General features: G+C 36.0%; 1 protein-coding gene across 2 annotated transcripts in view; it reads left to right on the top strand.

Annotated features, from left to right (window-relative positions):
- Positions 1-20,544, top strand: part of TES (testin LIM domain protein) — a 46,592-nt gene extending 26,048 nt beyond the window's left edge. For both annotated transcript variants that reach the window (XM_043589313.1, XM_043589314.1), the window contains exons 3-7: positions 10,282-10,534; positions 11,421-11,756; positions 13,016-13,231; positions 13,650-13,808; positions 19,254-20,544. In XM_043589313.1, the coding sequence (XP_043445248.1) occupies positions 10,282-10,534; positions 11,421-11,756; positions 13,016-13,231; positions 13,650-13,808; positions 19,254-19,442 (1,153 nt within the window). In that variant the 3' untranslated portion in view covers positions 19,443-20,544. The remainder of the gene's footprint in view (positions 1-10,281; positions 10,535-11,420; positions 11,757-13,015; positions 13,232-13,649; positions 13,809-19,253) is intronic.
- The last annotated feature ends 392 nt before the right edge of the window (positions 20,545-20,936 follow it).

Raw genomic sequence — 20,936 nt, forward strand, 5'->3', positions numbered from 1 at the left:
GTTAGGCAACATGTCTGTTGTGGTTCTGAAACATTAAGTCACTAGACAGAAAATAGTTTTCATGGACTAGAATATTTCAGCTCCTGATGTGCACACCATTCAGTGGTGCTCACAGTGGGCTGTGGAGAGAGTTGCAGTGCCCTCTGCTGGGCATGGTTCTAACTGTACAATCTTTAAAAATCTTAAAAAATCTTTAAAAACCTTTTTAGTTTGACCATACAGTTGCCAAAAACTGCTAATGAGATTTTTAAAGCTCATTCCTAAGTGATAGCATCTTTTCTCTAAAGCAGAAGGTTGGTTTAGAGTAATTATTGTTTGTGCTATATTTTTTTTATTACAGATCACTATAATCTGAGATTTTCAGATTTAAAAAAATGTCAGAGAAGAGCAGATTTCTGTGGCATGAAAATCACTTTTTAATTTTAATTTTTTTCATTTACTTACCTTGATAGACTCTGAGAATCTGTTAAGAGCCATAAAAGACTATGGTTTTGCCACAGCCTCCAACCTAGCTTGAGTTTATATGCTTCATCCAGGTGGTATTACTTAGTAAATCCGTCTTCTTCCTGGCATGAATCTGGACACATCTCTCCCTCAGAATTCTTGGTAATTCTCTGAATTTTTCACCATAGCTGGAAGGCTGGACTCCAGATAGCCATTTTCAGTACAGTCTTTGAAGCAAAAGTCTGGTTGTCTTGAGTGTAATGAAGATCCCAGGTCTGGTCCAAGGCCACAGACTGCTGTGACTGCAGTGGACATGGAGTCCCAGGATCCTGTCCACTTAGCTTCCTCCTCTATCTTCATGGTAACCCTTGACTTCCAGGACTCTAAGGGCTTCATGGGGCACATTGTGAAAATCAGAGTTAAATTATTCTCCACATTTTACCAGCCTGACTTCTATTCAGCCACAAGAATGGTCTTGAAAATGGATACTGTTGTGTACTTCCCAATATCTTAAGAACCCTCACTGCTTTCTACTCCTGCTTGCTTGTCCAGTCTCCTCTCCCACTTCTCTTCCAAGTAGCCTCTGTTTTAACTGCTGAGATATATGCTGCTCCCTGGAACTTGTGTGTTTTTTGGTATGTTTTCTTCAGCTGGAAAAACCCTACATTTCACTATGATGAAACAAAAGTCCTTCCTATTCTTCAAGTCTCTGTAAAGCATTACCTCTGAGAACTCTTCCTTGATCCCTGTATTAGCTCAGGCTTCCATAGCAAAATACCATAGACTGGGTGGGTTAAACAACAGATATTTATTGTCTTCTAGTTCTGGAGGCCAGAAGTTCAAGAAGTTCAGTATCGGCATGGTTGGGTTCTGGTAAGAAACCTCTTCCTGGTTTGCAGATGGCCAGCTTCTCTCTGTGTCCTCACATGTCCTTTTCTCTGTGCATGCATATGGAGAGAGAAAGATATCTTCTCTCTTCTTCTTGAAAGCCACTAGTCCTATCAGATTAGGACCCTACTCTTATGACCTCATTTAACTTTATCTTCTAAAAGCTCTATCTACAAATACAGGCACATGGAGGGTTAGAGCTACAACATATGAATTTGGGGGGACACAATTCAGTCCTTACCACCCTCTTCCTACTTCTGCATACCCCCAAGTAAAGGGTCATTTTTGGCCTTGGCACCTTATATATTTGTAGGAGCCAGCAAATAAATAAGACCTTACTATCTTCATCATTCAGATTTCCTGTTGGCATCTTCCATTGCTGGGGACAAGGTAGCCCACTGCTGCAGTCCTTAGGGGTCAGCCTCCTATAGCATGGCCCAGGGTACCATGCAGAAGGGTGCGGAATGAATGTAGAGAGTGAATGGAAGAGATTCAGTAGGCATGACTGCCTGTCAAGGTGTGTCACAACAGTTATAAAAAACTAAAAATAAATTCTTAGACTTATGGAAGTTTAGAGTAAAACTTGGAACTCAGTTAGCCAAACCTCATTTTATAGATCAACGACCTAAAACCCAAGGAAGTTAAAATGACTTATTTGAGCCTATTAATTATTAATAAGAAATATAATTTATAAAAATTTCCTATGTGTCACATGCTAATAAGCACTTGTAATGATTTTCTATGCTGCACAACAAATTACTCCAAATTAGCAGGTTAAAACAACACCTATTAATTGACTAAACATCCATTTATGCATTAGGTCAGAAGTCAAGGCAGGCTTAACTGGATGCTCTGCTTAGGTTTTCAAAAGGCTTGAAATCAAGGTTTTGGCCAGATTGAGGTCTAATCTGGAAATTGGGAGAAGAATCTGCTTCCAGACTCATTTGTAATGTTGGTAGAATTCACTTCCTTCATTTCCTGTGGTTGCAGGCATGAGGTCCCTGTTTATTTGCTGGCTGTCAGTCAGGGGCTGTTCCCAGCTTCTAGAAGCCGCTCACATTCCTTGGCACATGGCCATCTCTGTCTTCAAAGTCAATAACGTGCTTGGAATCCTTTCTGTGCCTTAAATCTCTCCGACTTCCTCTTCTGCTCCCAGCCAGAGAAAACTTATGTTTTTTAAGGGCTCATGTGATGAGATTTGGCACACCTAGATAATTTCTCTTTGCCATACCATAGTAACATAATCATGAGATTAACACCAGAGAATGCAGGTCATAGGGGCTGTCTTAAACTTCTGCTTATCATAGCACTTTACATACTTGGTTGTTACTAATCTTCATACTATCCTTTGGGATAAGTGATAGTATTCCCATTTTATATATGAGAAATCAAACACTGAGGGAAGTTAAATGACTTACCAAAGGCAAGGCTTATAGGTGGCAGAGCTAGAATTTGGACTCAAAGCTTGCCAAAACCTTCCTCCTCAACCATCTCTCTAGACAGCAGAACAGAAACTAGAACCCATGTTTACACGCTCATGACCAGTGAACTTTGGACTGCACCAGGCTCTCTTCTCTATAGTGTGGTGCTTTTGTGACATATGTCTTTTTTGGACAATGATGCTTTATCTGTAAGCACTCTCTTTCTTCACTCCATCAATAATTACAAGACTCGGAGAAAATAAAAGGTTGAGGATGCCTGATACTTACCAAATAAGAACTATACTATCTTCTGGACACACTGTCAAGTAAAAGTAATATTTAGAGCTAACAAATATTTATGAAATGTTAAGATGCAAACCCAAGATTTCAAGTTTATAATCAATTATTTCATATGAAAGTATAGTAATATTATTTGGAATAATAGATCATTTATTACGTAAGCAATAAAATTATTCTTTCGTCTTATCTTCCATATATCCATCTAATAAAACAGTAGCATCTTAAAAGAAAAATGTTACTTGAATATAGCATACATCTGTTCAGAGAATTTCCGATTGGCTTAGGGCTGGCTGAAAACTAAAAATTCCACACCATAAATGGATTAATCCTTGTGTTGAATTCTGTAACAAGAGGCCCATGCTTAAGTCCATAAAAGTATATCCCTCTTATAAACGGGCAGCTTCCAGCCCTTTTAAAATATGGTTTGTAGTAGTGCCATGACCATACCTTTAAATCACTGTGAGTGCTGGCAGCATGTCAGAGCACTCCAGTTGCTACTACTTGCCTTGTAAAAACAAAAAAATATATATATATATTTTACAAATAGTGATACAAAAATAATTTCTCTTTGGGGTTGGGGATGGAGGATAGTTTCTTGCCTGCTTTCAGCTTGAAACTGTAAATCTATGTATTTTTCTGAAGCAGTACCTTTGGTACAGTTTGGCATTCCCTCTCCTGGATTTAACTCAAGAAATCTGAAGTTGTAATGTAAAAATTTGAGTTTACAGTCCTGATTTGTCATTCATATTAACCTTTGCGTGTGTATGTGTTAACATGCTCAACTTTTTTTTTACAAAGAACTTTTTCATACAAATAATCCTCCTCCCCTTCTCACTCTCTCAGACTACATTTGCATCTTTTTAAAAAGTCATAAAAAAGATCATTTTAAATAAACTTAATTCTGAATTCACCTCCCTTCTTTCTTCCCCCACATAACTTTTATTAACATCCTATGGAGAATTTGGGGACAAGTGCTCTAGGACAGTTTAGAAGATTTAGAGATTTGGCAACTGTGCTAAGTATGGTAACTGACTTACAACTCCCCCCAAAACTGCTATCAAATAAATGTAGTAAACAGGCTATCTGTCTGCATATATCATCAAAAATTACTGGTGGAGCATCTGAGGAAAGATACTAAACAAACCATACATGTTTGTACACACCCCAGCAACGTGAGTACTGTGCTCACCCATGCCATTGTTGTCTTGTTATAAGTTGGCATAAAACCAGTTTTTTAAAGTTCTTCATTTTCTTAAGGATGGAATCTGCGTTATTTCAGGTTGAAATTAATTATGTGATAAATATCCTACTCGTTCTTATGCTTTTTCTTGGATACCAAGAAAATCCCCCAATTCCTCAACAGAATTTTCCTCTCAATTAACTTACAGGCTGTCTTCCTAATGAGTTTAAAAGTTCTTAAAAGATATTTGTAAAAATAAAGTTTTCCAATTTAAATATGGGTGATTCAAATGTAAAACACCGTAGACTAAAAACCCCCAAAATTAATTATTAAAAAAAAATTTTTAACTAGTAAATAGCATAGATTTAAGTATTAAATAGCATACGTTTCTGTAATGGATAGTTCCTGGCACCTGGCCCAGATTTTATAGGTTTCTTTCTTGAATTGTGGTTTGTGGCTATCCCTTTTTGTTGTAAAAATGGAGCTCCAGGGTAAGGGGTCTGGAAGGGTTGTGGTCACTCCAGCTGTTGTCATGATGACAACTCTAACTGAAAAACCATCCCACCCCTGCTGAGTCACATTCCTGCCAAGTGCTCTTTACCACAGACCACCATGTTGCGGCAAGGATGCAGATGGGGTTTATAATGTATTTGTGATTTTAAAAGCTATCATGAATCAATCAGGTTTTCCCCACTTTGAAAGCTGAAAACTTCTTTTTCCTGCTGCTATTGGTATATTGCTTTAACCGATTTTACTTGCTTAATAAGGTATGTTGGGTTGGTGAGGGGTGGATAGGGAAAATATATATATTCTCAGAATGTAAATCTCCCAAAAATAGCTGATATAAGTAATAAGAAAAAGTATAGAGATGGCTCTTATATCATTGGTTAATATACCTTTTTATGTATAGCATTTTCATAGTAAATATAATTTATTTACTCATGTTACAGTTTGTCATAGCTTGTGAATTGAAAACCAGAAGGCTTTTTTTTCAGGTGCTTTTTTGTCTTTCAGATTCTAAAATCTAGTTCCCCTTATTTTCTGGTGTACATGTTGTTCTGGAATAGAACTGGATAATAAACATTTCCAGAGGAAATCCATATCTTTCATCACATATCCTTGTAACATTATTACTTCCTCCCATAGTCAGTCACTTTACTAATTATTAGGATGCATGCTATAGTTCACAGCCATATAAGGATCTATTTGTCTATATTAGGAACTAAATTCCCACCCTGCCATTTTCCCCTCAGTAAAGTATGATTTTAAACTTGATCCAAAAGTAATGTGATGGTTTTATAAATAATTATATCATTTTTGTTAACTGATGAACAAGAATGAAGAATATACTGTAATAGAACAATATACTCCTTTCCACTGGGTGGGAGTATGAGATAACCAGATATAAGAGTCTTTTATAGCTGAACTAGAATCTGCAGACTCTTCAGATGCTTACCAAATAAAGATTTCTGACCAATTTGTGCACAAGGAAATTAGTTTGCCCCCCTAGCCTTCATATCTCTTACTCTGTCCCTCTCTGTCTCAATCTCTTTCTGGGACTGCACATGTCAGATCTGATATTTTTGGTTTGGACACCTCACCTTAAGAAAACAGGACACAAAAATCTGTAATTATTTAATAATTTGTTATCTAGTAAGGAGATCAATCTAATAAATATTTAGTTGTTTTTCCTAGTTTTTTTGGTGTAGAGAAATCCAATTTTATTTATTTTAAATCCAGAATGCTTCTTAAACTCTTACTGATGTTAATACATTTGTATGATCAATCATTGCATCTGTGATTAACAACAGTTTAACTTTTCCTTTCTGATGAATCCTTATAACTTCTATTTCTTTGATTTTTCTTACTTCTCTGATTAGTACCCACAGGACTATGTGAATGAAGTGATGACAAGGTTGCTTCCTCGCTTCACATCCTAAAATGAATGCACTAATGATGTGTGCTGAGTTTGAGCTTTTTTCCAGAAACCCTTTCTAAAATCCTGTCTAGTTTCCTTCTATAGCTAAAATGAATAAACAAAATATAATCAGAAGGGATGTTGAAATGTATTGAATGTTTTTTTTCCTGCATCTTACAAGAAGCAAACATTTGCTTTATTAGTTTCTGCTGTTATCTTTATTTTCCTTCCATGTACTTCAGGCTTATTTTTTCTAATTTTTTTTTAACTTCCTGAGTTAATTAATTTTATTCTCTCTTCTTTCTAACTTGAGCATGTTAGCTGTCCCTTTTCTCCTAAGCACCCCTTTAGTTGTGTTCTACATTTCAAGAAGTAATAGTTTTGTTTTCTTTTTTCCCAAAAATGCTATTTCTTTTCATTTCTATTGTGATTGTTTCAATATTAAATTTTTTAGGAGTCTTTTAAAAGTATTTTCTTTTTTTTAAGTTTATTTATTTTGAGAGAGAGACAAAACAGAAAGAGAGAGAGATCAGGGGAGGGGCAGAGAGGGAGGGAGACAGAGAATCCCAAGCAGGCCCCATGCTGTCAGCACAGAGCCTAATGTGGGGGTCAAACCCACGAACCGTAAGATCGTGTCCTGAGCTGAAGTCGGATGCTTAACTGAGCCACCCAAGCACCCCAAAATTACTTTCTAGTTACTTTTTTGCTGTTGATGTCTAGCATAATTATATTCTGTTCAGATAATGTGGTTGATGGTGATTCCTTGGGCATTTATTTTTTTTTATTTTTTTATTTTTTAAATGTTTATTTATTTTTGAGAGAGAAACAGAGTGTGAGTGGGGGAGGGGCAGAGAGCGAGGGAGACGCAGAATCCGAAGCAGGCTTCAGGCTCTGAGCTGTCAGCACAGAATCTGATATGGGGCTTGAACTCATGAACCATGACATCATGACCTGAGCTGATGTCAGAAACTCAACTGACTGAGCCATGCAGGCGCCCCCTCCTGGGCATTTGAGACTTTGTCTATGGCACAGTATGTGTTCAGTTTTCTGAAGTGTTTCAAATGTTCCCCAAATGAATGTGTTCCCCAGTCACTGGATAAGATATTTTTTATGTGTCTGCTTGATCAGGCTTATTGTGTTACTCAAATCTTTATTTCTAATTTTTTAGCATTACTATAATAAGTTTGTCTATTTCTTAAAGTTTTGGTGTCTTGCTTATATAATTAGAATTTAGGTTATTAGACTATATTAATTTTAGAATCGTTACATCATAGAGGTGATTTTAAACTTCTGTCACTATGTAGGCACACTCTTTACTACAGATTAAATGAAAGCATTAAAGTCCAAAGTGCATGATTTTAATATAGGTGCCTAACTTACTTTTTGTTGGTATTTGCCTGATGTATCTTTTTACGTCTTTACACTTTTATCCTTTCTGTGTCCTTAAATTTTAAGTGTTTCTTCCGAGTTGTGTATAGTTTGATTTTGTTGTATTATCCAGACTGAAATCCTTTGTCTTTTAACTGGAGAATTGAGTCTGTTTATTGTGACTTTTGGTATATTTGGATTATATCAACCATCTTAATTTGTGCTTTCTAAATGTCCTAATGTCCTAAGTTTCTTTTTTCCTCCTCTCTTACTGCCTTCTGTTTAATTAATTGAGTTTTATATTGTCATTCCATTTTCTCTATATGTTTGAAATTATATGTACTATTTCCTTCTTTAGTTTTCTTTTTTTTTAATTTTTTTTAATGTTTATTTATTTTTGAGACAGAGAGAGACAGAGCATGAACGGGGGAGGGTCAGAGAAAGAGGGAGACACAGAATCTGAAACAGGCTCCAGGCTCTGAGCTGTCAGCACAGAGCCCGACGCGGGGCTCGAACTCATGGACCGCGAGATCATGACCTGAGCCGAAGTCGGCCACTTAACCGACTGAGCCACCCAGGCACCCCTCCTTCTTTAGTTTTCTAGATAGTTTAAAACACATGCTTTAACAACATCTCATGTTAATCTACATCTTCAATATCTTCCTGAACAATGTAAGAATATTCGAATGGCTTTTAAAACTCTCACCTCCTCCCTCTGATTTATATATTCTTTTTGCCCTATATTTACTTCCAGCTTAGGTTTTTAACACCACAAAGTCTCTCTACTTCACTGTTTTCCTCTGTCACCTTCTCCAGCTTCTGCTTCTTTGCCAGATTCCTTCCTTCCTCCAGTCCTCTACCTTTTCCCTCTATTCTTGCCCAGGAGATGAAAGTGATCTATTCAACTAATATGCAAATGTGTCATACCCTGACTCCCAAATTTATATTTTCTACCAGGCTACAGTTTTTAACACTAGATCTCTATATCCTACAATCTACTTGATACCTTTATACTGTTTCATAGGCATTTCAAACTTTTCACTAGTTGAATTTTGGAGGACTTTCATCAATCTTCCCCTAATACCTAAGATCTATTCTTCTTTTACATTTATTGTCTTAAATAAGTTACATTTCTTCTACCAGCTTACTCATCTTGGAAACCTGGGTTCGTTTTTTGACAGACTGGGCCTTCCCTTTGCCATCACTACATCCAAATGAACCACAAAGTTTAGTCAGTTTTACATTCAAGGAGATCTTAAATCTGTTACTTTTTTTTTTTAATCTGCACTGTTAAATACTCTAGTCCAAGCTATAACACATCTTATGTAGACTACAACAATAACCATCCAAGATATAAATTCCACTTGTGAGGTAGTCCCTGTTACTTAGAACCATGCCATTGCAAACCGATGCACCACTGACATGTTAATTGGTTTCCCTACTTCCAATTATGTCTACCCCTAATCCATTCTCCATATTATAAGTATTAACAGTTTTTGAAAATGATAGATCTAATTGTGTTATCCATTACCTAAAAGCCTTCAGTGCCTCCTGCTTATTCTTATAGTGAAAGCCAAATTCTTTAATGTATCCTACAAGTCCCTGCATGATCTCATGCCTGCCTACCTCTCCAACCTTGTCACTCCCCATTTATTTACCTCACTGCAATCATACCAGCCCTCTCAGACCATGGGACCTAAGGGCATAAGCTCTTTCCTAATTCAAGACCACCACAAATACTCTTTCTGCTCAATATTTGGAGGCTTTTCTTCTTCTTTCTTTACCCCATCTCAAATACACACACACACACACACACACACAAACATATTTCATGCTTGTTTTATACATCCTTCAGACCTCAACCTAAATATATTACTTTCTTATGGAATATTGTTTTTATGGAGTCCTTTTCTCACCAGTTCCAAGTCAAAATTATACCCTCTCAAAGTGCCTTGTACTTTTCTTTCCTATCACAAATGCAGTAATAGGGCATATCAATAAAGTACATTGTTTAGCACATGGACACTCATATATGTTGCATTAAAGAATGATTACCTGCTAGACCAGATTGGGGAAGGGGAGCGGTGTCTTTCATTTAGTGGTATCTTTCATTTCATTTCTTGAAAAGTCCAGAGACTTTCATTTATCTTTTTTTTTATACATAAGAAAGCACATAGTAAGTGGTCACTGAGTGTTTGAAGAAGCAAAAGAAAGGAAAGGAAAGAAAGAGAAAGGAAAAAGGAAACAGGAAATGAAAAAGGAGAGGAAAGGAAATAGAAAGGGGACAGGAAAGGAAATGAGGAAAGCTAAAGCTAAATCTAGGATAATAGTCCTTAATCAGAAAAGTTATATCAGCCTCCCTCTCACTTAAAAAAAAAAAAACAAAAAAACAAAAAACTTGGGTAATGACTATGAAATAAATGTTACCATGCAATAAAATATGAAACTTCTTTCTATGATAGTGTTTTGGTGATTTTATTTACTTATCTATTTAAGAAAATGAGGAATGTTCAGACATGCCCCCTTGAGCATACACTTAATCAAAACCTAACTTTTTAAGGTTTTATAAAGTGAAGGTACATTTTTATGTTTCCTTGCTTAAATTTATGGATAGGTACTTAGAATCCCCACCCAATGGCTTGCCTTTCTGTACCATTATATGGAATGCATATAAAAGTATTTTATAAACTATAAATATTTGAGTATATTTACTTATTGATTAGGTATAATTAGTTATTGCTTACTTATCTCCAAACTTATAGAAAAATATGTCGTAACTGCAAGTGTGGCCAAGAAGAGCATGACGTCCTCTTGAGCAATGAAGAGGATCGAAAAGTGGGAAAACTTTTTGAAGACACCAAATATACCACCCTGATTGCCAAGCTAAAAACAGATGGAATTCCCATGTATAAACGCAATGTTATGATACTGACCAATCCAGTTGCTGCCAAGAAGAACGTTTCCATCAATACAGTTACCTACGAGTGGGCTCCTCCTGTCCAGAATCAGGCATTGGTAAATAATAAGGGGAAGGGCCATCTCTTTGTTAAAGTTCTGAGGCTACTTATTTAGGGCAGTCCTTTAGTGAGCTAATCAACCCCAAGTCCATTATTTTTCTGGGGTTCTTGTTACTTTGACTTCCAACTGCTATTGGTTTTTTAAAACTAAGATTAGATACTTCATAGAATTTCTTGACTACTTAGATATGTTAATCTTTTTGAGCGAATGGTCTGACATTCTTAATAATTAGATGAAAACAGATGTTTTGTATAAATCTAGTAACTTCTAGCTTACTCTTGAGAAGATTTCTCTTAAGATAGCGAAGAATATGTAAAGAATAGAATTTTCTGTCATTTTTTTTAGAATGAAACAATGTTAAACAGTATATTTTACTATGTAAGGCCAAAAAAGGGCAATTTTGTGTCAAACTCCCTTTACTGTTAATAACAACTAAATATGACATTTGGAAGTCTTTTAAGAAGATTAGTTAAAATCATACAAGTGAACCTTGTGATAATATTTTTTATAATGGTGAAAACACTGTTGATCTATACAGGCCATTCTAAACATCTAAACGTGCCTTCTAAAAATTGATGTTCTCTTGCAAATATACATTTGTATATTTAGCTCAAGTAGACATTAGTAAGCAAAATCTTTTATAAGCTGAAAAAAAGCTTTCATATCATGGAGAAAAATGTGTTTATTTTTACTGAACTAAATCTATTTGCTGTACCTTTTTTGAATGTGTTTTCATCTCAACATATTTATATTACGAAGACTGTTACAAATGGATAAAACACTTTTCTTTCTTAAATAACTCGCTTCTGATGTGTATTATAAAATATTGCTTGTCTAATGGCCAGACCATCTCCCAGTTAACACTGGTCTTGTTGTGGCTCAGGCCAGGCAATACATGCAGATGCTGCCAAAGGAGAAGCAGCCCGTGGCAGGCTCAGAGGGGGCACAGTACCGAAAGAAGCAGCTGGCAAAGCAGCTCCCTGCACACGATCAAGACCCTTCAAAGTGCCATGAGTTGTCTCCCAAAGAGGTGAAGGAGATGGAACAGTTTGTGAAGAAATATAAGAGTGAGGCTCTGGGAGTAGGAGATGTCAAACTTCCCCGTGAGATGGACACGCAAGGCCCCAACAGAATGCTCCTCCCTGGAGGGGACAGAAGCACCACGGCAGCAGTGGGGGCCATGGAGGGCAAATCGGCCGAACACAAAAGAACTCAGTATGTAAGTAGAGAGGTCACACCATTGGCTCAATTGGTGTATTTACTGGTTATTTCCCTTTCTTTGAACATTTTTTTGAGGAGCCATTCCTGTTTTCCAAAAGGGTAGGTGAAGGAAATAAATTAAAATTCAGTTTAGGTTTATTTTAGCAAATCATCATGTTGGAAACCTCTGTCTAAAGCGAGGTTTTCTGATTATCTGTTGCCAAGGATAATTGGGAGTTGTATGTGTACATGGTAGTTAGCATTGGTGTCATGCTGGAATATGACATACTAATATAGAATCTATTTCTAAACATAATTTTGGTGTTAATTGTTTATCTCTTCCCACAAACAAGAATAATATATGCTTTGGTTAACTCAGTTTTGTTTGTGAGAACATGCCTAAAATTCAAATTTAAATTTATGTGAGTATACAGTTGACCCTGAAAAGTGGGTTTGAACTGTGCATGTCCACTTATCACAGATTTTTTTAATTAATACAATATAGTACTATAAATGTATTTTCTCTTCCATAGGATTTTCTTAATAATTTCTTTTTTCGAGTTTAGTTTATTGTGAGAATACATTACATAATACATATAACATACAAAATATGTGTTAATGGACCATTTATGTTATTGGTAAGGCTTCCAGTCAACAGTAGACTATTAGTAGTTAAGTTTTGAGGAAGTCAAAATTTATATGTGGAAAAGAAAGTTATTCATGGATTTTTTTACTGCATTGGGGAGTCAGCACCCCTCACCCCTGTGTTGTCCAAGGGTCAACTATATAGTCAATCATATTTTTAAAAAATCTCTTAGAGAAATTGAAGTCTTTTTTTTATGCCTTGAAAGTAGAAGAGAATTATGATACAGATGAACAAAGAGTAAGAGCCAAACTTACTGTAATATATTTCCCATAGATCCAACCAATAAGGCTTAGCAAGAAAAGGTAATAATAAGCTCTAAGGTAATCATTTTGAGAGAACCCCTTAAAAATTGTGGTGAAAATTACTGTTAGCCCTTTTCTGTAAGTGACTTTAATTAAGGAAACAGTGCTCTGTTACCAGCAGGGCACAAAAATTAGGTTTGAAGAGACTGGAGGAAGCCAAGGGAGCCCACTTCCTGGAAGTAAGAACACCTGGTTGTCTCCATGGACAAATTACTAATGTTAGTAGAAATCATCTCTCTTGTAAATTTTTTCTCCGAATTCCTGGTAAACTGATGATGAGAAATGCCCAGTTTACGATGACCAGATTGTTTTGGATGGCTTCTCTTTCAGTCCTGCTACTGCTGCAAACTGAGTATGAAGGAGGGTGACCCAGCCATCTACGCTGAAAGAGCCGGCTATGATAAACTATGGCACCCGGCTTGTTTCGTCTGCAGTGCCTGCCAGGAACTCCTGGTCGACATGATTTATTTCTGGAAGAATGGGAAGCTATACTGTGGCAGACATTACTGTGACAGTGAGAAACCACGATGTGCTGGCTGTGATGAGGTATGTTCTCTGCGGCCACCGCAGGCAGGCTACTTCTTGTACCTCCATAGAGTCCCCTTACCATCTATCAAGGCCATCCTTAGCAGAAAGGTGACATGAATTAACCAAGCATCAGTTGCTTTATTTACATGCAGAGGAGATGAGTGGAAAAGAAAATCTTTTAACTTCAGTCATTCTGAGTGACCGTGTTAATTGTGTTGACTAATGAAAGACCGTCTAGAAACAAAAAAGATTGATTTGTGCTAAACTAAATAATAAGCCGAGTGTAAGCTTTAGGTTATTTTTAGACTTTGAGCCCAGGAAAGTAGGTTGATATTATCTGTGGATCTAAAACCTTTATTGATCTAAAGAACCTGGCGTTGTCGTTTGTACCAAAAAGGAAAATATATGATTCATCTTATTTTTGCCCTCTTTTCAGTTAATATTCAGCAATGAGTACACCCAGGCAGAAAACCAAAATTGGCATTTGAAACACTTCTGCTGCTTTGACTGTGACAACATCCTAGCTGGGGAAATATACGTGATGGTCAATGACAAGCCCGTGTGTAAGCCCTGCTATGTGAAGAATCATGCTGTGGTAAGGAGCATTCTAGGCATATGGTCGCCTTGACCTGCTTTAGGACTTTACATTGTGCCTTTATTTGACCCTCTCACAAATGAGAAACAGACGGTAATACCCTTAAATAGGAAACATGTAATCCCTACCACAGGGTGTTAAATTTCAGGTAATTCAAAAACAATGCATACATTCACTGTGAGCTACCTCAAGATTTCTATCTGTACAGTATATTCTGTAGATTATAAGCACTACTTAGTAATCAAATCCCCACTAAAAAATAGTTCTTTAATGGGAATGAGATTGATTGATTCTCATCATATAGATCAGAGTCATTTACATTAATATTTTTAGGGGCTGTTCATATTCCTTAGCTGTATTTGAGTGTTTATGATTTCTGTTCATGTTCCTAAAGCCCCCCACTAAGGCTTCATTTTTTATTTTTAACCTGGATATTGTACAATGCCTAGTTCTTAAACCCTCATTGCAAATTGATTTAGTATAACAAAATTTGACCTGTATGTTTAGATTTATTTGCATCAGCCAAACATTCAAATATTTAATGATAAATATACTTAAAATATAAATATATTTATAAAATATAATATAAAAATACATAAAAAATAAATATATATTTTTTCTTAGCTCTACCTTGCTTACACAGAGCTGCTATTGCATGATGGCCAAGAGATAAGTAATTTAGATAAAGAGTATATAAAGAAAATTGACCATATATGGTAAACCCTTTAATCCAGCGGTATTAAAATGATAGACATTTACTTCTTTATAAGCAGGAAAATATGTACTAGCTAAAGACTCCCATGAGCTATCAAGTAAAGCATAAAAGAATAGAATGAAATATTTATATCATTCCAGGAGTGTGATACTACGGAAAATAAAGTAACTAGTTTTGATGCCAGTGCCAAAATTTTCAACCTTTATACATTCCCAAGTATAGTCCATCATTTTCTGTCAATTCTGCCTTATCAGTAAATCTCAGATCCTCACAGTTACAACTACTCAACATCAGACCTTTATTTTTTGTCATTCGGATTATTGTAGTGACCTCAAATTTGGTCTCCCCACTTCCATTCTTCACCTTATGCAAAGCCACCTTCTGTTATGATGGAAGATAATCTTTCTGAAATGCAAACATAATCATCAAGCCTTTTCTTAACAGATCTAGCCCTTTCTTGCCTGCCTAGCCTCTTCTACTAGTTGTCTAACACAAAGTTACTCATTTTCTAGTTTATACACTGTTCTTGGTCTTCTATTCATACTAATTCCTTTGTCTGATCCACCCTCCTTCCTATTCCCTATTTTACCTGACATGCTTGTATATTCCCCCAGAATTGATGTAGGCTTAACTTTTTTTAGAACACCTTTCTTGATTTTTTGCCCCAAGCTCCACCCCTTTTCTCTGGCCACAATGCCTCTCTGTGTTCCCATGAGTCACATCTGTATGTAATTAATACCACCCATCTGTCTCCTCCCCTAGACTATAAGTAGCTGGTGGATAGAGCTTGCCTGTTTATTTCCATGTCCTTAATGTCTGCCCTTAGGAAATGTTTGAGTGACTGATTTGTGTTCTAATATTTCTCATTATCTTTGGGATCAACAGGGACCCTCATTGTACTTGGGGAAAAGATAATGAATCACCATGTGGCCTGGTACATAATTTAGCTAAAAACTGCTTCTCTGAATTTTGTTCCTACAGTTTCTCTAAAGGAAAAGAAAGGGTTACCATAATATGTATTTTATTGTAGGGGTGTGTGACCTTGGTCTCAAGGACTAGGATGCAGACCCCATGGGGGCAGAAATTTTGTTTGCTTTGTTTTGTACTTCCAACACTAGAACAGCATAGTAGATACTCAATAAATATTTACTGAATAAAGCTTTAAATAGATGAAGCTGCTTTATTTAACTGCTAGAAGTTTCTCTTCATTATATTGTAACTAACCAACAGAGAGGAATAACCACAGATATTATTAAAAGAGAGAGAGTCTAAATTATTTAGCTTTACAATATGGTGTGATTTCTTTTAGAAAGTTTACTTTCTCAGTAAGATGCACTGCTGCCCTTTGTCTAAAAGTAAAATGAACATTTCTCTCCATTGCCTGAACAAGCCAGCACATGGCAAAAAGAGCTACCCACGCCACATACTAAATGGTGTAAAATTTTGAAGATTATCTAGTTCAGAGCATCAGTCTGCTAAGATCTTTTAATCTTCAAACAAACAAACAAATTATGTATAAACCTGAAGGCAAGAGCTGAACTCAAAACAGGGCATTTCTGAGATAAAAATTAACTTGGAAAGAGGGTAATGGGAAATACACCTAGTTTGTCTCTGCATGGTCTCTGGAATTCTGGTCTCAAATGGCCACCCCCTGAATTCACATCTCTGAGATCTCACAGGAACCTCCCGCCAGAGAGCTCATTACAACCAGTGTCATTAGCTTTTTCACATTGTGTATAAATAAACTAAAAGAAGTAGGAGAAATTTAAGGATATAAGAACTAATTGAAATATCAGAGGTTTAAGAACCCAGAAAAATCAAATGCAAAGCAGAAAGTGAAAAACACATTATCCCCTGATTGTTTCCATAATCCCCAGACCCTCAATGAGGCCTAGGCAACCTTCAGATTTATGAAAAATTAGGAGCAGTAGACCTTAGCTGGGACTAAATGTCAGACCTCGGGATGAATGACAAATTATTAGCAAAACTAAATTATACGAAACCACTAACCCTAAATTCTTACACCATTCAGTGTATAGTTCATTTTTTTTAATCTAAACAATTCCATCAATTTTACATATAATTGAATAGTAGTTATCTCTTTTTGAAAATCACAAATGAAAGGGGCGTCTGGGTGGCTCAGTTGGGTTCAGCGTCCAACTCTTGGTTTCAGCTCAGGTCATGATCTCACAGTTCATGGGATCGAGCCCCGCATCAAGTTCTGCTCTGATGATGCTAAGCCTTCTTGGGATTCTCTCTCTCCCTCTCTCTCTGTCCCTTCCCAACTCACGCTCTCTCTCTCTCTCAAAATAAATAAATATAAAAAAATTCTAAAATCAACATGAGTTTTAAAAGATTATAAAAAGATCCACAAGTATTATTAGAGGAATGAAATAAAGGTATGTCTTGGTCTAAAAGCAAGGGATTAAAAAAAATTGAGTGTGACATGCTTCTGTTTTATACAAGCGTGTTTAAAATATTAAAAAATTAATATGAAACATAAAAACTACATAGAACTACATTCTAAATAGAAAGCTACAAGATAGGAATATTTGCAAAAGCAACTGCTTGCCTGGTACAGCTACAAATTAAGAGTGCATTTGTAATTAAAACACTCATTTTTGTTGTATTCAGGAAGAGTGTATTGACCATGGAGAGAGAATCTCTCCCTTGCTTCTCAGGAAACACTAGGTTGACATAACCTGTGAATTAAGCAGCTATAGTCTCTGTAATTAGAAGCCGTTTAGCTCTATAAAGTATGGAAAGTATATTGCATGTTCGAAGTGGATATTTGTAACAAGGTCTCATATCATACCCTAAACCAGTTTCCCTACTGAACAGTAGCCACATTTTAAGGTCTCCTAAGTAAGGAGGGTCAGGTTAAATGACCTACCTTCAGCTCTCAGTGATTCCTGACAGACATTAAGAAACCAAAGGTGTGGAAGATTAGACATTTTTATGTAATGCAGGACAATTCGTTCCTTTCTTCACTTGTTATAAAAATACTTAAAACAAAACCTTTAGATGGTCACATTCATTCAGAACATGCATAAACAAGAAGGCCTATGGTCTGTCTAGTGTTTTGGAGGTCTTAATAGGGTAGTTTCGTTTTCTCCTATAATACTGAGGGTTGTTCATGTATTTTCATCATATACATGCTCAGCTAAAGGAGAAAATTATGTATGTGTCTGGGTGTGAATCTGCATGTATGCCATATATTTATTTGTACATAACATACACTGAATGGTACAAAGAATGTAAGTATTAATGTTTTACAATATTAGATTATACATAAATTATGACTTAGAACAGAAACCAGTTAACTACAAGTTATATTTTTAGTACAAACTAATTATTCTCAAACACTGTCAGTATTTTTATTTGAGTCCTTAATTACCTTGAACATGATTTTCATTTCATACTGTCTAGAAATTAGTGGTGTTAATAATCTCATGTGTCAGAGGTAAAGCTAGTGAAATTACTACTTCAAAGCTTTAAAGAGTGAGGAAAAATCTTTTTTTAAGACTATTTTTTTAAGAGCAGTTTTAGTTTTAAAACATAAGTGAGAGGAAGACCCAGCAACTTCCTGTGTAACCCCTGTGCTCAAACATATATAACATCAGTCATTATCAATATCACTCACCTGAATGCTACATTTTTTACCAAGGATGAATCTACATTTACATATCATAATCACCCAAAGTCCGTAGTTTACCTCAGGGTTCATTCCTGGTGTTGTATATTCTGTGGGTTTGGACAAATGTGTAGAACAGGCGAATGACACACATCCATCATTATAATATCATCGAGAATGTTTTCACTGACCTAAAAGTCCTCTGTGCTCTACCTGTTCTTGTCTCCCACCTCCCTATCCCACCCCTGGCAACCACAATCTTCTTACTTTCTCCATAGTTTTACCTTTGCCAAATGTCATACAGGTGGAATCATACAGTATGTTGCTTTTTTAGATTGGCTTCTTTCACTCAGCAATATGCATTTATTCCTCCATGTTTTTCATGGTTTGATACCTCATATCTTTTCAGCACTGGTTAATAGTCCATTGTCTGGATGTACCACAGTGTATTTATCCCTTCACCTACCAAAAGAAATCTTGGTTGCTTCAAATTTTGGCAATTATGAACAAAGATCCTATAAACATCCATGTGCAGGTTTTTGTGGGTCTAAGTTTTCAACTCCTTTAGGTAAATACCAAGGAGCACAATTTTAGATTTTATGATAAAAGTAGGTTTAGTTTTCTAAGAAACTGTTAAACTATCTCCCAGAGTAGCTATACATTTCGCATTCCCACCAGTGATGAATGAGAGTTCCTGTTGTTCCACATCTTCACCAGCATTTGGTATCATAGGAAAAATCGTAAGACTTTTTTTTATAATTACTAAGATGCAGTCTAGTAGAATACGCTGAAAGGAAACTGCTTTGAAACTTGCCATCAAGACTTTCTGCTTCAAACATCATGGGATATCTTACAAGCATCAAATCACCTTTTGGCCTTCACCTGTTATTACTCACAGTGCTCTACATTTAGACCCCAATTAAGTTGGCTAAAAAGGTTAACCAGAAGGTCACTCTCAGCTGTATATTCTTGAGGTGGCCATTCTCAGTTAAATTTACCATCTGAAAGAAATGTGTTGTTTGTTCCTACATGACAATGTTACCATCACAGTTTGATCTCTCATCCTCTTCTCTTATTTGTGTAATTGACTTAACAGGTTTGTCAAGGATGCCACAATGCCATTGATCCTGAAGTGCAGCGAGTGACCTATAACAACTTCAGCTGGCATGCGTCCACAGAATGCTTTTTGTGTTCCTGCTGCAGCAAGTGTCTCATTGGGCAGAAGTTCATGCCAGTAGAAGGGATGGTTTTCTGTTCAGTGGAGTGTAAGAAGATGATGTCTTAAGAGGAAAGCACCAAGCAATATTGAGCCATAGCTATCCTAAGTGGTCTGCATTTCTGCTGTAAAATGCAATTTGGAAAAAATAAACAGGAAAAAAAGGAACTGTAAAGGAAACCAGGAGATTTTGTTCAGTATCTTTCTTTGCTGTTTTTCCTTATCATATTTTTCATCTCAATTTTTAAAACCTGCTTAAGCATTTGATTTTTAAAACAGTAAAGAACTGTTATCTTTGCTTAGCTTTCCATATGTAAAATCTTGGAGGTGGAAGCTTGAGATTTAATTAATCTTCATGTGCCTATCCCTCTTGTGCCAAACACAGTATATATGAACATTTAAAAATTAGTGTTGTTGAATGGAAAGATGAGCATTTTCTAGTTCTGTATTCTTTTCCCCCCTCCTGTGTAAAATGAAAGGAAATTAAACTTGCCCTAATGCCAAGGCTTTACATTTGTTGCCTTATCTTATTCACTGAACTTTGTAGTGATTCACAGTGAATTGTTTTGACAGAAAATAGAAATGCAGCATAGTATGGAGAGCTGTTATCATTTTAATGCCTTTGCTATTTTCTAATTTAGGCAGAGGTGGTTTTATTGCATTTATTTTTCTTTTTATTTTTCTTTCTTTCTTTTCTTTTCTTTTTTTTTCTTCTTTTTTTACTTGCCCTACCTCTCAGCATTCTCTTTGTCAGCTGGTGACCTCTGTCTGTGGCCTTAAGCACATTATTGTCACATGTGACATCCACACATCTTCTATAGATGATTTTTGGCTTAGACATAAAAGCCAAGCCATTCATTTATATTATGTTTTCAATCCAAAGAACATGTATACTTTTTGTACCCAAAAAACTATAACTTGTACTGATTGCACTTGCCTACCATTGTTTGGATAGATTTTTTGCATGAACCCATTCTTTTCTAATGGATACTGTCCTACAACGCTAAGCCTGTTCAAGGATATGTATTGAATGTCTTCTTTGACTGTATACTTCCATGCCTAGATATTTCTGTTTATTTTTCCCTATATACTTCCATACAAGGCTATGCAATATAAAAATGAAACTGAATGAATGATATGTATATTCAAAATAAAGTCATTTTCACTTCAACAATTGTACCTTTAGTCTTAATAGCCTTTCTGAGAGAAAAAAAAAAAAGGAAAATACTTTTGCAATTAAGCACTTGTCACAGCAGGGGGCGTTGTCTCCATGGATAAAACCTCATACAAAAATAAAGGCTGTTTCTGACAAGACAGAAACTAGGCTTTTCATGATGGAGAAGGGAAAGTTTTAAATAAATCAAGGCATTTAAGTTGTTTTTCTTCAATTCATGCAAGAGTTTTCTGTTTCAGAAAAGGAAAGTCATTTTCACTGAAGTTTCACTGAAGTTAAGCTATCTTCTTTGAAGATGAATCCCATAAATATTAGTCTTATACTTGAATTGTTTTTTGGTTTTCTAACAATTCTTTATGGCAACCTAGTGTGAAAAAGGAAGCAAGTGT

Source organism: Prionailurus bengalensis, chromosome A2 (assembly GCF_016509475.1).
Source record: "Prionailurus bengalensis isolate Pbe53 chromosome A2, Fcat_Pben_1.1_paternal_pri, whole genome shotgun sequence".
Classification (NCBI taxonomy): Eukaryota; Metazoa; Chordata; class Mammalia; order Carnivora; family Felidae; genus Prionailurus; species Prionailurus bengalensis.